At 41.2% G+C, this 16,607-nt stretch overlaps 1 protein-coding gene across 1 annotated transcript; it reads left to right on the forward strand.

Annotated features, from left to right (window-relative positions):
• Positions 1 to 7,851: 7,851 nt before the first annotated feature.
• Positions 7,852 to 16,485, forward strand: LOC139303201 (myosin light chain kinase, smooth muscle-like). The gene is made up of 17 exons (XM_070926936.1): positions 7,852 to 7,964; positions 8,449 to 8,615; positions 9,862 to 10,014; positions 10,137 to 10,271; positions 10,707 to 10,760; positions 10,864 to 10,994; positions 11,102 to 11,258; positions 11,419 to 11,730; positions 11,842 to 11,938; positions 12,097 to 12,300; positions 12,425 to 12,642; positions 13,330 to 13,453; positions 14,004 to 14,156; positions 14,543 to 14,672; positions 14,821 to 14,902; positions 15,069 to 15,209; positions 15,972 to 16,485. Exons 1-17 carry the CDS (start codon positions 7,948 to 7,950, stop codon positions 16,175 to 16,177), a joined length of 2,481 nt encoding a protein of 826 aa, XP_070783037.1. The 5' UTR covers positions 7,852 to 7,947; the 3' UTR covers positions 16,178 to 16,485.
• Positions 16,486 to 16,607: the final 122 nt, after the last annotated feature.

The raw sequence follows: 16,607 nt of genomic DNA on the forward strand, positions 1-16,607 counted from the left end.
TTTCTCGGTTGCTGGCACACACGTTACTTTATGTGCTGACACGGGTTTGTTAGAGTCGGACCAATTTAGAGAGCGGACCCGTTTCCTGTAGAGGGTTTGTGGGAAATGTAGTTTACTACTTAAATGGCCTAGTTTTAAGTGATTAGTAGGTTTTATACACCGTACAGTGTGTAAAAAAGAAAGAACCGTAGGTCGATTTCATTTTACATGATGTTGCTGCGATTTATTTTTTGTCTAGACTAGAGACGTCCAGTCTGAACCAAACTCCAGCTCAGGTCAAAGGTCCACAAGGGCCCTTCTGTTACAGAGGTCAACTTTCCTGGCTGAATAGAAACTCTGCTGAAGCCACCATGGTCCATGTGGAACTGTTCATCTGTAACACACACACACACACACACACACACACACACACACACACACACACACACATTCAAAATTAGCTCAAAAGAAAATCTTTTCAAAAGTTCTTAGGTCACCAGCAAAATCAGTTGTTAAACCTGCACATTGAACCACACGGCCACTTCACACATTTATTGAAAATATTCATAGTAGACTTGAAATTTAACATGAGACAATTACAAAAGGTGTTTTCAAAAAATTCAACTTGTCAGATAGCTCGTTGAAATAATCACATTTGCCAAGCATGGAATTAGCAATAATAACATATCAATAACATCATCTGAACTACAGAGACAGTTTGGAAACAATTAAGGGCAGTCTAGATAGAACAAACTGGAAATGCAAATAAAATAGATCAAATTTGAGGTTTTCATAGCTTTTATGTGCAGATACAAGCACACCTCGACTAACACTACAAAAACAGGTAAAAAGGTTATACGTTACTGGCAGCAAATGAACTCAAAGACTAGTCAAAAAGGTTATTTTCTCTCTGTGTGAATTCTAATTAATTCTGGATTTTATTGCCTGTGGCAAACAGTATGAGATAGGCTTTATTATCATTCATGCCATCCTCTACTTACTTCTCAAATGTCTGCATTACCATCGCTTACACCATTTTCTCATGCAAATTGTTGGAAAGTGCATATAATTGATTTAAATAAATTACTGAATCATGCAGGACCCCCCATGACAATTTATCATCTTTAACATGACATTCTCATGTGCAAGACGAATTTTCCACATTTTATTACATGGTGTAGAAAACCAACTACTGACAGTTTTACCTCTGTGACTCAAAGAGCACACAGTCGTAAAAACTGACATTTGTTCTCAGAAATTAGATGGTTGTGAACTTTGAAATGAGATTTCCCACGGCGTCGTGGTCCAACCCAACCGGTTTTCCCAGCCCACACTCCTGGACCAGTCAGTGCTGCTGTCTGCTCCACAGCAGCTGACTGTAACATGAAGATTGAAGTAACGCACTGATGCTGCCTCTAGTGTTTGTGGGTCTGTCTATTCACGGTGCACTGTAAGACCCAGTTATTTTGTCACTGTAATCGTTCCTCTTGTTCATCCTGGTGGTGAAGAAATCCCCTGTGGAAGATACTCAGTTGGTTTGTCTAACTCACTGAAGCCTCAGTTAGCTTGGGCTTAATGTTATCATGCATTTTTACTCAAAAATAAGACTTTTCCCCCTCATCTTTTATGTTGTAGGAGTCAGTCATGATTCACTCTGAGCGTTTCATTATAATCTGAATTACTTTCCCCCCATAATTTCATCTCAAATTGAATAAATTAGCAAATGTATTGACTTGCATAACATTTTCTTTTTACAGTGTATGTAATATTATGATTACCAATCAGGAAAAGTGCCACAGGGCCCCAGACCTTTAGGGGGCCTTAAGGCGATACCTGCATTATTACCATATCCCGTCTTGTAGAGACAAATTCATTTCTAATCACTAACTAATACATATACAATGCACAGAGAGTGGGGTAAACTCATTAGGAGCTTACAGTATTTTTGCCCCTGGGCCCTCTAGCGGGTTAATTTGGCCCTCTTTACTATCATGTACTGCACACTCTCTCCAGTCTATCAAGCACCTCTTGCAAATACAAAAATCTCCCCTTTTCCTGAATTCTGCTGATGGAGGTCTGTTCTCCAGGCTGTAGTCATAGATCACCCTCGTGTTTCGGTGTTGATAACACTATTCATCTGCAGGAGGGCAGTCTGCAAAGATGATATGATTAAAATATTTTTATGATCGAGACGCACTGTTGATGTTTTGACCTTGATCTCAAATAGTTTGCTTTGGGCAGGATTTAAGAGTCTCACCATGCTGCAGAATGTATAAAAGGCAGCCCCCTGTGAGCATCTCCAAAAATGATGATCACTATCAGGATACACATGAACTAGTTCATAAAGAAGAATAAAGAGTGAACGGTGTCCCATGTCCAGAATTGACCATCTCTTGCACCAGAATGATAATGAGGAAAACTTTACAAAACATTTTGGACAGACTCTTCCTTTAATCTCCTTCCAGCTGTTCAATCAACCACAAAAATCCAACATCCTCCCAAGATTGTCCCATAGGCACGTTCTTAATGAAATCTATGAGGAAACAATCTCAAACTCATTATGGAGCATTGTGTTACTTACACAAGCTGCCAAAGAAGAATTATTAATGAATGCCCTAACACGGCCCCAGAGGGAGACCAGGGCTATAGTGACACCCACTGCAATGAGGACTATAGCGATTTTAGACAGGCTGCTCCCTGCAAAAGTGCCCATCTGTGAGTAAGTCGAGTATCGCAGTGCTCTGATAGTGATGAGGGCAACCCCAGATGCCTGAAAAACAAATTTAACAACTGGGAAATTAATGCGGTGCTTTATGTAGCAACATTAAACCCAATGAACCCATTTCTGCTGGTGATTTCATGCCAGGCTACTGCCGACCTGCTGCAGTGTGGAACTCAATCATTGCAGGGAGGAAGCAGTCTTGAACAGTCTTTTTTTTTCTCAATTTATGAAATTTCTGTGCGCATAAACCCGCCGTAACATGTTGACTTTAAACCATCTTAATTGGCCAATATTGCTGAATAAACCAGTCATTTTGCGTAAAGAATCTTAGAATAAGTTATAAAATATTTTTCATGAAGTTTTCTCTAAAATAGCAATTTAAAAAGCCTGCGTAATATATTCTGTGCTGGTGGGTTACCTTGTTTTTTTCCCCACAGCAGTTAGTAATCAGGACTTTCCCGATTATTGATTTTCTTTTTGCACATAGAGGGGCCCACTAGCATGCTGGGCTCCTGTGTGCTCACACAGGACCCCCTGCCGGTACATCCGGCCCTGAGTCGGACTGATTATCTTCCATACTTGTTACTGTTCCCTCTGCTCAGCCCATCCACTGAGACCCCCGAGACCCATCTAATATGAATGTGTTTGATACAGTCGGAAGAACAAATGAATTCTCTGATTCTCTTTCAAATGATGCTACAACTTACTTCCACTCTCCTGCACTTTCCTTCTTTTATATTTTCCAGCATACATGATCAACATAAAAACACTTTAATTTATAGAATTTATAGAATTTAAATCAACACATCACATGAAAACATAAAGCCCCTTTTAGACTATTTGAATAGTAGCATCAATGGAGTGCAACAAGTAACATAAAATATGACAATGTGTATATTGGGTTGTATATATCTATATACTGTAGGAATATAATGTGAATATTGGCCCAATGGATGAGCTTATTAATTTTAAATATTGTCTTTTGACTTTCTTTTAATATACACCAAAATCGGTTTGCAAAATTCCTAAAGGGTCTGTTGAAAACAAAAGCCGAAGCTTGGCATCATGGGAGAAACCCTGTTACATGCTATTTTTTTTTTTTTTTAAATAAATGTAATTTCATTAGTGCCAGCTCTGGAAAGCTTTTCATTTTGTTGTCCTCTCTGTCTGCAAGTAATTCATTTAAAAGAAGATGGTACAGAGAAAGTTTTATACTTTTAGAAATGTACAATTTATCTGAGAGATTCTTGATTTTTATTCCAATATAAATCCCCATTACTTTGTCTGATGAGCTATTCTGTTACTTCTTCTTGTTACTGCACAATTACGCTATTCAAACAGGTGACTAGCTATGTGGACAGTAAATCACATCAGCTTGCCTCCAAGAGAATATGAATCTTTATCCTTAGAGAAATACAGAAATGCAGTTTCTTTCTGCCACAGCTTTACTTGGAACGGCCTGAATACTGGAACCTGCTTCAGGGCTCCTTCCATCCTTTTGAGGACCCAGCTCTTCCCCAGAGCTTCTCCAACAACATATGGAGCGGCTGCAGGAAACCTGCCCCGACTCCACGGCCTGGAAAAGGACCGAGGCCTCTGGCCGCAGCACAATGATCTTCGTCACAGTGGAGTGAGCGGCCGGGATGCTTGTGACACACTGCCAGAGTGTCCTCTGTTCTTCACATCTCTTTCTATCCATTCATGTCTTTTTCTGCCTCCATCTCCTCCCGGTTTTCCTTTTTTTCTTTTCCTCTGTTTCTACTTTCTCAGAAGCTCAAGCCAGAGTGCATCAGGCTGTGAAGGACCATGCTGCTTTCTAATTTGAGACATAACATCAGAAATTCTGTTCTTTACTCTGTCCTCATTAACCACTGAATCACAGCAGGCTCTATGAATGTATATGAGGGAAAGATCATCACTAAACAGAGTCAGTTGTAGGCTGAGTCACAAGGTTTTACCCCCAAAACTGTGATTTTTAGAAGGACATGTGGAGGGTTGTCTGTCTGGCAAGAGACTAGTTGTTACCTCCTCACTGACTCTCTGTTCATGAAGCCGTATCTACTTGTTTTTATTACAGGCTAAGGAGATAAAGGGTTAGGATATTTTTGGATTACAGCAGTTGAGTCTGCACCAGCTCTCAATGTCTTAAAGATACAATCCTATTTAGTTATTTAGTTTAACTGTGGACTTTAGTGGACTTTGCGGGTCCTGATTTGACCATCTTCTGTATGGCTGCCGATGCTCATTGACAGATTTGATCATTTCTGCAATGTTAGGGGTTCAACCACAGGAGGGCCTCATTCCACTTTTTGTTAAATGAGCAAATGCTTTCAACATTTAGGCTGCCATCAGTCCAGTTTAATGGAGTGATGGAGAAGACATGTGTTTGAAGGAATTTGTGGGAACAGGAAGTTAAATGATTACCATAATTGGAGTACTCAGTCACAGAGCGAGAACATTGTCCTTCCCACTTTTTGCTTTTCCTGTTTTGAATTCCTTAGAACTTTGTATAATTTCCGTCTGATAAGAATAATTGTCTAGGAAAGAGGTGGGGCTATGCTACTGGTGTTATTTACACTACAGAATATAAGATCTTTGTACAATAATGACATTATTATATGGTGAAAGGTCCATATATGGTAAAGAAAATACATAAAAAGTACCACATAATGCACTAAAGCTTATAGCATATTCTGTGGTATCTTTTTACCTTATATGGCTAAAGAATGTGCCAAAGCTTAGTGGACCTGTGCTCAGTGGTAAGTCCATTTTTCAATGGTGATGTCATGTGTTTTGGTGTTATTTATTTAAAAATGAATCAGATCTGACTCAACAGTTACCGTGAATGTAAAGCGTGTAAAACAGGAACAAAGAGTTTTATGTACAAATAAAACAAAACACAGTAACGACATATTTGGGCAGCATTCAAGATCAGAGTTTGCCATAGAAATGTAAAATTCTAGATTTGGAAAGGGAAGAAAGAAGGAAAAAAAACAGGGAAAATGTATGTAAAATGTACAAGAACTACAAAACAGAGGTACAAACAAACTGCGGGGACTGCACTCTATAGGCTAGCTGGTGAGATAGCCTTAGCTAAAGCTAATTTACCCCGTTTTTACTGTTTTCCACAATTGAAAAATCAATTTTTATGGTCCATCATCTTGGAAATTGAGTTTATTATGATACATAACTAAAGCAAAATCTAACAATTATGGGGGAAATAATAATAACACCAATAAACTCTTGCTAAAGACTATAGTACTGTTAGCAGTAGCTGTCTTCTCTGCAGCGTCTGCAGTGGAATTCACAGGATTTGATGTGGTTAAACTACCTTAAAATCACATATTAAAATGTATTAAATTATACATTAATTTATGAAACTATAGCTCATTAGTTCAAATGGACATAAGGCCAAAGAAGAAACAAGAACACATTTTGTTTGTAGATATGTTGTGTTTTCTCTGCTACCTTTATTGTCCAAACATAGAGTGCAGTGACTACATTTTTTTTTACTTAATAATCAGCCTAAAAAGTAATAAAATTAAGGTTTTACAACTTATATATCTTTCAAACTTCACCGTTTCTACTGCTCTCTGCTTTACATCAGACTTATTTATTTCTAGAACCACATCTGTGTAAACTGTTTTTGTTTGTGTGCGTGTTAAACAACAGTTCTGACTTCTCTTTATACTGGAGAGCTTAGCAGAGGGTTGAGTGAGTCTATCCACCAGTACAGTTAAGCTTTCGTTGATGCCTGGTCCATCAATCAACCTGCTTTTAGCACATGTTTGTAGTCTAAAGTACATCATGTGCCTCCCACCATATGGTCCTACTTATGCATACCAGTCCGTGGAACTGTTTCCTTACATTCTTGTTCTGACTGCCGTTGAGTGAAATGCATCCATTTAAAACCACAACAGAGTAACTCAATTATTTGAGTGTAGCTTTTAAAAAAAATATTATGCAACCAATGTTGTTATTTTTGTCGTGTTGTAAATGAGCTGCACAAGAATCATTCTGTGTTTGTCTTAATAACTAATCAGCCACAAATGCATCAGTTATCTAATGTACAGTATACGCAGTCATTTGTGGTTCATACCAAAGCCATATATCAATATACTTATAAAGTCCCATATCATATATGTGATGTATCTAGACAAATGATGATGGCTCATAAGCTTATTGCACTGAACAGCACATTGACTTACAAATAAATATACTATAATATAGTACTTGCGACAGAAGTATGTGTGAATGTACTTTATCGATCCCGTAATGTCAAAAACAAAAATAAAGTAAAAACAATAAATGAGCAAAATGTCCATAGAAGACAAAATCTTTTACTCACATGTTGTGTGTCAGTGTGTCAGACCTTATCACTACTGGACACTGACGGTGTGTGTGTGTGTGTGTGTGTGATTCAGGGGCTTGATGGAAGGCAGGTTTGTCTGGGTGCGCCTCCACTATGTGGTCTACTTATGCCACATGCAACAAACAACATTGGCACTCGTTCTTCTGTGCTGCAGCTGACTGTGAGACTGTGGGGAAGCAAGCAACCTACAGCAGACCTTGGACTGTTTCCCCTCTTTTTAAACAGTTGAGTAATTAGGGGGTTTCCACAAGCCCCAGTTATTTGTCTTTGATTTTAGCACATTTTATGTGACACAATAAACTAACCTTTTTCTGTGGTGTGGTCTTTAGCCCCTTGCTGAGAATGGTTGGTCACTTGAGAACCTGCAGGCCCACTGCAAAGTACTGGGCTATGGGTGTTGCATGAGTAAGTCAGTGATGCTTTTACAAACCTTCGGAGAAAAAGTAATCCTGAATGTTCTATCACCTTTCAATATGAATGAGAGAGCAGTTAACAACCATTCAACAGAAGGTAAATGAGAGCACACGTTGGAGACACACCCAGCCACCATTCCCCCCCATCAATAGAATTAAAGTCGTCTCATTTACAAGTGGAGTACACTCTTTGTAGTCACATGGTCCCTCCTCTCCACTTTCATTTAAACAAACTCAACCCCGGAAATCCACAGGTTTCAAAGAGTCACTTCAATGATTTTTCTACGCGTCTGTCTATCTGTCGTACAGAAAGCTGCCCTACTGGCTCTTCCTGATTCCTGCGGTGACTCTGGCAGTGTGGCTCAACCTACGGTTTGCTGGGTGTTTACAGGGGATAAAATGGCAAAAAGGAGCTGACAGTGGGAATCTGTAATTATGTTCTGGGAGGAGAAGTAGCTTTTATGAAGAGAACCACCAGGTAAAATGTGCTTTTTATATTTCTTTTGGTGTGTGTTTCTCTTATCACTATCCACCACTCTGTTTCTCTTTAGCTTGAATGTTTTGTCTCTCCCACATGTTTTCCGACTTTCTCTGACTGTCTCTTTTGCTCTCTCTCCCATGTGTTCCTGTGTCGCTCCCTCTGTTCTCAGTGCAGAGGGACACTGGGGGCTGGACATGTGTGTTTTTAATTGGCCTTCTGATAAAACTGGCTGTTTCCTGTGAACTGTGGGGCTGAGAGTGGGTAGTGATTTCAGAGGCAGTCTGAATGCAGAGACTCCTCCTGTTAGCATCTCTGAGGATTGTGTGAATAGAGAAAGGGTGGAAATTCAACACATCAGCTTCACACTTTACGTGTATATACTGAGCACAACACTGCAAAATCGAGAGAAGAAGAGGAAGCCTGACTGATGAGTGACTATTTGAAACTCTGCTGTGTTATCTGGTTATCATTTCTGCTCAAGGATGGACAAGAATGGTGGGAAGCCAAAGACCTATGTGTCTACTTTCCGGCTGGCCCTCAAGCCTCAAACCAGACCTATCTGTGTGGAGAGGCAGAAAGAGGATGGACTGGATACCACTAACAGGACTTTAAAGGGAAACAACAAATTGAGAGTCTCATCTCCAACAGGTAAAGACTAGAAGAACAGGCAAAATGTTGGCTTACAGGCTTTTTAATGTGAGTTTTAATTCTTAATGTTCATGAACTGCACTCGTTGTTTAATCTTGCAATATAACTGGAATGAATTCATAACATTCACGATGGTTACATCCCATCCGGAGCCTCAGCCCCTGCAGGCGTTTCATGTTTTAATTAAAAAACATTCTTTAACTTTAATCCTTTGCATAAGGGCGTTTTAAAGGCCTATCAGGGAAACCAGGAATACTGGAATCTGTTAGATTACATATGTATGATATAGTAAGGCTGCAGCGCTCTCTCTCTCTCTCTCTCTCTCTCTCTGTCTCTCTCTCTCTCTCTCAGGATTATTGAGTATTGTGAAATGTGTTGTTTTTGTGGTTTGTGGTGCTCAGAAATGCCCTCAGACACTCCCCCTTTCACCCCCAAACAAACACACACTGATGGCCTTCCTCCATCCACTGGTGACCACCCATCACCCACCCTGCTGGACATTCCAACACCAACATACAGATGTGCAAACACACATGTGGTGGGAGAATCTTGTAAACACGTCAAACTCCCCACACTGTAACACACTGCAGTAGATACAGCCACAGGTAACTGATTAACTGCCATGCTGAATACCACACATCCACACCAGTCTGCAGTTTTCTGTTCACATCTTTAGACATTTGCAAGTACCACACGGTGCATTTAAAGTCCATCTACAGTTTGATCATTTGCATTTATTTTGTATAACATAACATAACAACTCTCAACCGAAACATCAGCAGATGATTTTTGTTTTGAATAAGGTGGCCCACTCTGATTGGTCAGTGGCAGAGGAAACACTAGTGTAAACAGTTCAGCATCCAATGAAGCCATGTCTGAAAACAAAAACCCATTGTCCTTAACTTCTCCTCTCTGCCAAGACTCCAGACTGACACCCCTGCAGGCGCTGAAAAAGCCTCACTTCAAACAGCCGCTCAGGGATTGTACAGTCTGTGAAGGAAGTGATGCTACTTTTCAAGGTGTTATCACAGGAAGTCAGCCTCTGAGCGTTTCCTGGCAACACAATGGTGAATGACTGATTACCATACCTTCAAAATGTCTACCTACACTCCATTATGAGGAAATTATGCAAGAATATGTCTGTTATGTCGGGTTTCAAGCCAAAATATCCTGTATTTAGTGAGGATTTAAATAATTAACAGCTACAGTAAAAGTATGTGTCTGTCTGTCGTTTGTTGTTATTTAGGTGAGAGGGCGCATTCAAGTAATATAACCTTCAAAAATGGCGTTGCCAGTCTGGCTGTGACTCAGTGTTCACCTGGAGATGCTGGGACGTATGCCTGCCTAGCCGAGAACACTGCTGGGAAACAGTCAAGCAGCGCAGTGTTACATATCACAGGTAAAGAGTTGAATTAGAAATTCCTCACAAACATCAAGGACAGTATGACATGTCCTTATCTGAACCATATTGAATTGATCTGTGTACAGTAAACCCACTTCTCTCTGTTTGCAATGGCACAGCAACAAAAGAAATCCCCAGAACAAGCAACCATGAGCCGCACAGTGAGGTCACATTCAAGGTTGCGTCACCTGAAAACACTCAATTGTCTTCATCTTCAGAAGGGAAAAGCCAACACAGAAAAGAAGAAGACAAAGGTAGATTACCAACTTTTATTAAGCTTCCTAAAATGTCTTTGTAGTCTTACACACCCTCCCTTCTTTTTGCTGTGATTCTTCCTGCGAATACTTTGTTTATTATTTCCTCTGTGGAAATAATGCAAATTAAAAGTAGATATGCTGATTATAGAGGGCCGGGAGGCAGCAACAAACATGCAAAGTGAAATTGTGAATGACGTGCATTTTGTTTAGTTTAAATATATTGATTTTTTTTTAACTCAGTTTGTAGTTGTTGCAGACTTGTTGCAGTCCAGCAGCTACCTTTTCATTCAAAAGTGCAAAGCATTGGCTGTTGATTGCAGTGTCACTGCAACCAAACATGACTGCTCACATGTGATTGGTTAGATACTTCTTAAACCTGCCTATCGTAGCACACACACACACACACACCTGTAAGTCCACCTATTTCTTCAGTCTCCACAGATATCAGAGATATCAACCTTCAAACAAAAGTCTCCAATAGCAAAGGTGAGTGGAGGGCACCACAACACGGACGCTACAGAAGTAAAAGCTTCATTTTATTGCACTTCAATCATGTTTTGTTGATTAAGCTAACTCTGATTCTCCTCAGGACCTCCTGTGGAGTTTCTAGACCCACCAGAGCAGGTGGAGGTTCGAGTAGGAGAGCAGGCCCGGCTACACTGTGAGTTCAGCAGCAGCTCTGTCCCCGTGGCCTGCTGCTGGATCTACAACAGAGACAAGGTAACAGTAGTTGTTAGTATTGTTTGATCCATTACTTTCTATCCTCACTTTGAAATTCTGTGCCAGTAAAGGTCTTGGTATGTACTCCCACCTTGCTTCCTCTCCAGGTGGTGGTAGGAGGGCCGCGGATGTCCATCAGGAGCAGTGAGACACAAAGCGGTGTGGAGGTCTTTCAGGCCTGTCCAGGCGACACAGGCTCGTACACCGTCATAGTACGAAACCGAAAAGGCTCTGCCCAGCATACAGTCTCCCTTAGTGTCATAGGTGAGAGTCACTTTGGTCCACAGTTCAGTATTTAGATATTCAGAGTTCTCCAGTGAGTATTTGGTATTTGTTCCTTAAATGCATGCTCCGATACGAATGCTTTATCTGTACTTCTTGTTGCAGAGATGTTTGATGATTTTGTTCTTGAATTTCTCCTCAGACCGGCCCGACCCACCGGCATCCCAACCTGTTGTTTCCCAGCTGTCCACTCAGTCCCTGGTCCTGTCCTGGACGGGTCCCAGTTACGACGGGGGCACAGCCGTGTTGGGCTACATCTTGGAGGTCAGAGAAGAGGGCCTGGACAAGCCTGGGAGCTGGACTGAATTAAAAAGCCGTTGTAAAAACACATCCTACCACGTCCGCTCAGGCCTGGAGCCTCTGGGGCAGTACCACTTCCGTGTCAGGGCCTACAACTCCGCAGGGGTCAGCGAGCCAAGCCAGGAGTCTCAGTGTGTCAAGATGGCGACTGCAAGTAAGTGATATGTTGGATTTGTAAAATGTAAAGGAGGATTTGAGGTTTTACTTTTCTGCTATCTGTCAGGAAGGATGTGCTTATCTGTGTATTTTTTTTTTGTGCTTGAAGAAGAAAAGAAGGAAAAGCCTGAGTCGTACATCACAGTGACCATTGACACCAAACACAAGGTCAAGGACCACTACGATGTACATGAGAAGCTGGGAGTGTAAGCATGGATTCTTTGTATTTAAAACAAACTTTAAAGTCACCAGATGGGAGAGACTTTCAATGCAGTTCACATAATTCTCATGTGTATTGTCAAGAAGTAAATTGAAAACTGACCAATCAAGTGAAGTGACGCTGTAATGCCTCATATATTTCCAGTGGGAAGTTTGGCCAGGTGTTCCGGTTGTCCCACAAGGACACGGGTGAGGTGTGTGCGGGGAAGTTCTACCGAGCCCGAACCTCCAAGGAGAGGGAGGCAGCTCGCAAAGAGATCGAACTGATGAACTGCATTCACCACCCAAAACTGGTCCAATGTCTGGCTGCCTATGACACACGCTCAGAGATGGTCATGGTCATGGATTAGTAAGTAATATCAGAGTGGAAAACTGACTTTGATCTTGTAAAATTGTTGTGTGTCTGTTGATTGGAAGTTTCTACTGCTAATCAGGACAAAGCCACAAGTGAATGGTGTTATTTGTCTGCTCAGCATTGCAGGTGGGGAGCTCTTTGAACGCATCGTGGATGACAACTTTGAGCACACGGAGCCCACCAGTGCACGCTACATGCAGCAGATCCTGGAGGGCATGAAGTACGTTCACAAGCAGAATATCGTCCACCTGGACCTCAAACCAGAGAACATCGTCTGTGTGGATACAACTGGTACACAGATCAAGATCATTGACTTTGGCTTGGCTAGTAAACTGGGTGAGTTTGCTGGACTTGTGGAAACGGTCTCATAACGATCTCACTGGGACCTATTTTTATAGCTTTCGCAGTCACTCACTAGGGACAATGAATAAATCTCCCTATGTATATTCAAATGAATGACATATCCTGTGTGTATTTTAGTACAAGTTACAATACAGGGAAATCAAAGGGTCCTTGTAAGGCAGCAATCAATGCTGTGCAGCCGAACTTGGTGCCATCAGCCTTGTGCACCCAGCATGGATAATGAAACGCAAATACATGAAGAATAATTCTTAGCTGCATGACATGTTAATTCAAGTTGAATTGACACAAGTATATTTTAGTATTTAGCCAACCTGTCTATGAGTTTACCATATTTTATCCTGACAACACAGCAATGTCTGCACAGGATCGCCTCTTTTAATATCAAGGAGTGTCGTTTCTAGATGCCATTCCTAGATGTCTACAATGCCCGTTTCGTAACAACTCCTTAAATAGTCGAATGCCTCACAACTACCTTGACTCAATAAATGCAGCCTGTGAAGCCAATTCAGGCAGAAAATTTGGTGACGCTGCAGCTCCAGACTGGGTGGTCTATTTACAGATGACTGGAGCAATCTGTAAACACAAACAGGCAAATGCAAAACATTTAGGGTGACATTTTGAATTTCTGAGTGTGTATCTTGCTCTTGTCCTGTTCTTCAGAGGAGGGTAAACCTCTCATGGTGATGCACGGTACACCAGAGTTTGTGGCCCCTGAGGTGATCAGCTATGAGCCTGTGGGCCTGGAGACAGACATGTGGAGCATCGGAGTCATCTGCTTCATCTTGTAAGTCGAACGAAGGCTGTAGTAGTTTAAACTATAGCCACAGCAACATACCCTCAAATATAAAATGGAAGTGGGGATACTTTGTGGACCTAGAGGCCATTTTAGATTCATCATAAAATGTGGGACAGAAAAAATACTGCCATAAATGCCCTATTTATTCTTTATTTGTTCTTTACCTATAAGTAAAAAAGTCATTTTAAAGTGGCTAAAAGAATTCATGGATTATGTCAATAATACAAATGTGATAATTATACAAATATAGATTTGGCGCCATCTCCTGGTGATATTGTATTACTACAGTCCCCCATAACATATCATTAGTACTACAATTCTTAAAGTGTACATGGTTTCAACCAAACCTAGCAGCAGTTTGAGGGAATAATAAACTCAAGACAATTAAATTTAATTAAAGGTCAATATTTAAAAGAATATTTCCCTTGTTATTGGGTACAAACACCAAAGATCACGATGTGCTGTCTGTGCAGGAACATGGCACTTGCGTGAGACTGTGTACATTTTTCAGTCATTGTTGCATTGTTTTGTGTCCTAGGCTCAGTGGAGAATCTCCCTTCCAGGGGAACAGTGATGCTGAGACTTTGGCTCTTGTGACGGGCGCCCGCTACGAGTTTGACCAGGAGAGCTTTGAGGACATCTCTGATCAAGCTAAAGACTTTATCAGCTCGCTGCTGAAGAAAGACCAGAGGTTGGACTGGTTTTCTCTTTTTCTCCTTTTTTTATGACCGTGCTCCTGAGCAAATTCTGACCATGGTTACCTTTTTATATGATAGGTGCACCCTGTGCTCACAAAGGGATTCAAGTACCTCTTTTGTGATACAGTTAGAAAATTCTGTATCCTATGAGAAGCAGCTACAAGAGTAAGGAAAATGGATGAAGGAGCTTTAACTCTCTCCAGTTGATAATGTCACATTATGAGCAACATATTCATTTTGACATTTACAACATTGTGACATTTGCAGAAAATTGGCATGGAACCAGACCATTTAGCAAGCTCTGAATATGAGTTGGAGGGAGTCAGGGTCATCACAGTTAGCTCAGGAACTTCTCCCTCTCTGTCCACTTGCACTCCAGATGCAGGTTGTCATGTGCAGAGGCCCTCGCCCACCCCTGGATGGTATCTTTTACCCCTCTGACCCGCAGACCCACCAAGTCCCTCAATAAAGGGAAGATGAGACGCTTTCTGGCCAAGCGCAAGTGGAAGGTAACATAACTGAAAAATGACTACATTGCTGTTAGCCCTGCATTCGCTTCCCGATAATGACCTTTCAATCCATTATCCTATATAGACCTGAAGTTTGGTTATGAGTGTCATTTGTCACCCAGTGCTATTTGTCCTTTTAAACTTCTAGAAAACCGGCAAGGCTGTTTTGGCCCTCCAGCGAATGGCTAACCTCTCCAACAGGCCAGACTCTCCTGGCTGCTCATCAGAGGGTAAGACAGATAAAAAGACACGCACACACAATGCCCTCCTATGTCCTAGAGCTACTTACATATGGCAGATGACTCACAGTTTCCGATTGTCACTTCAAGTTTACCCTTTTGTGATCAGTAAAGCCTGGTTTCCGTTTTATTCGTCATCATCCTCCCTCTCATCCAGAGCCAGGCTGGAGCCAAGAGGCAGAGGAGGCCATCCATTCGCTGGATAAGCAGCTTCAGAGTGAACCCCGCTTCCAGCAGGCCCTGAAGGACACCACCCTCCCCAAAGGAGCAACTGCTCAGCTAACATGCCTTGTTAATGGTAGAGTGACAGAACTGTGATGCACTTCATTAAGTAATGCCCCACCACAGTCTATAAGGGCCAAGGGCAAAAGCTCAGAAGACATCACTGCCTGAAATGATCTTATTGCAGTACAGTGAGACCTAAACAGAGATGCCATGATTACTGTTTTTATATCAACTATGGATCAAATTACTACGTGTCGTTGGTTCTACAGTTCCCATCAGATCTATGGAGCATTTCACCATCTTTCAGCTCATTGTTTTCATTTTACGGTCTGCAACTTTAGGGTTTGGACCTCTAGCCCGACACTGTCCAAATGTAACTAAATCCGCCTAACGCCACCTTTCTTAAAGCTCACTAATTCACGTTCTGTCTCCTTGGTTTAAGCTGTACGAAACCGAAGGCAACCTCATGGTGAAGACTCCAGGAAGTCCTTTACCTTTTAGACAGAGCTACCCATTTCCCCCGTTTCTAGTCTTTGTGCTAAGCTAAGTTAACCGGCTACTGGCTGAAAGTTCATATTTACAGACTCTCCCAAAATGCTGAACTATTCCTTTTAAACTTAGAATATTTACAGCTTTATCTAAAACATCTTAGCTGCAACAGCTATAGCCATTTGTCCTTTTTTGTAGAATAATATGAACAATTAGTTTGTATCAAGACCAGCTTTCTTTAAAACAAACCATTCAGACATTTGATGCTGGTATATTAGATTATTTAATGTCCTGTGTTATTTTATGTTCTTGATCCTGCAGTAATGTCTTATTGTCTCAATCCCAGGTTACCCACAGCCAGAGGTGAAGTGGCTTCAGAATGAGAAGCCGGTGTCTGAATCGTGCAGAGTGACCATGGAGCAACATGAAGACGGGCTCTGTTCTCTGGTTGTGGCTGATCTGGAGCCTTCTGACTCTGGGGTTTATATGTGCAGGGCTGGCAACAAGCTGGGGGAAGCGACATGCTCTGCCAAGCTGAAGGTGGAGATGTGACTGTGGAGAAAACCAGTGGAAGCAACAACTTGTTAGATTTCCTTCATTTAAAAGGAGAGTCTGATTAGACTGATTTTAATGGTTTGATAAAGCCTGGACTTTGGCATGACATGTCAGACGGCTATTCACTGCCACACAAAAGCCACATAAAAGCCACACTTCTACCATCAAGGGGATAATAGGGTTTGGACACGCCCTTTGTTTCACAAGTCACCACTTACTAGCACACTTACTTAATGAGTGGTTAGCATGTTCAGCTATCAATGCACAAGGTGTTGTTATACTGTAATAAAGTTTTTTTAAAGCACTGTTTTGCACATTCAAATGTAAATGTTTTTTAAAGGCATTAAAATTAAAGGCTGAATAGTAGAAAAAAAAACTACTTGGTTGAAAATTAATGTTTAAAATAATTATTGAAAGGCATACTTTT

This window comes from Enoplosus armatus, chromosome 20, assembly GCF_043641665.1.
Source record: "Enoplosus armatus isolate fEnoArm2 chromosome 20, fEnoArm2.hap1, whole genome shotgun sequence".
Taxonomy (NCBI): Eukaryota; Metazoa; Chordata; class Actinopteri; order Centrarchiformes; family Enoplosidae; genus Enoplosus; species Enoplosus armatus.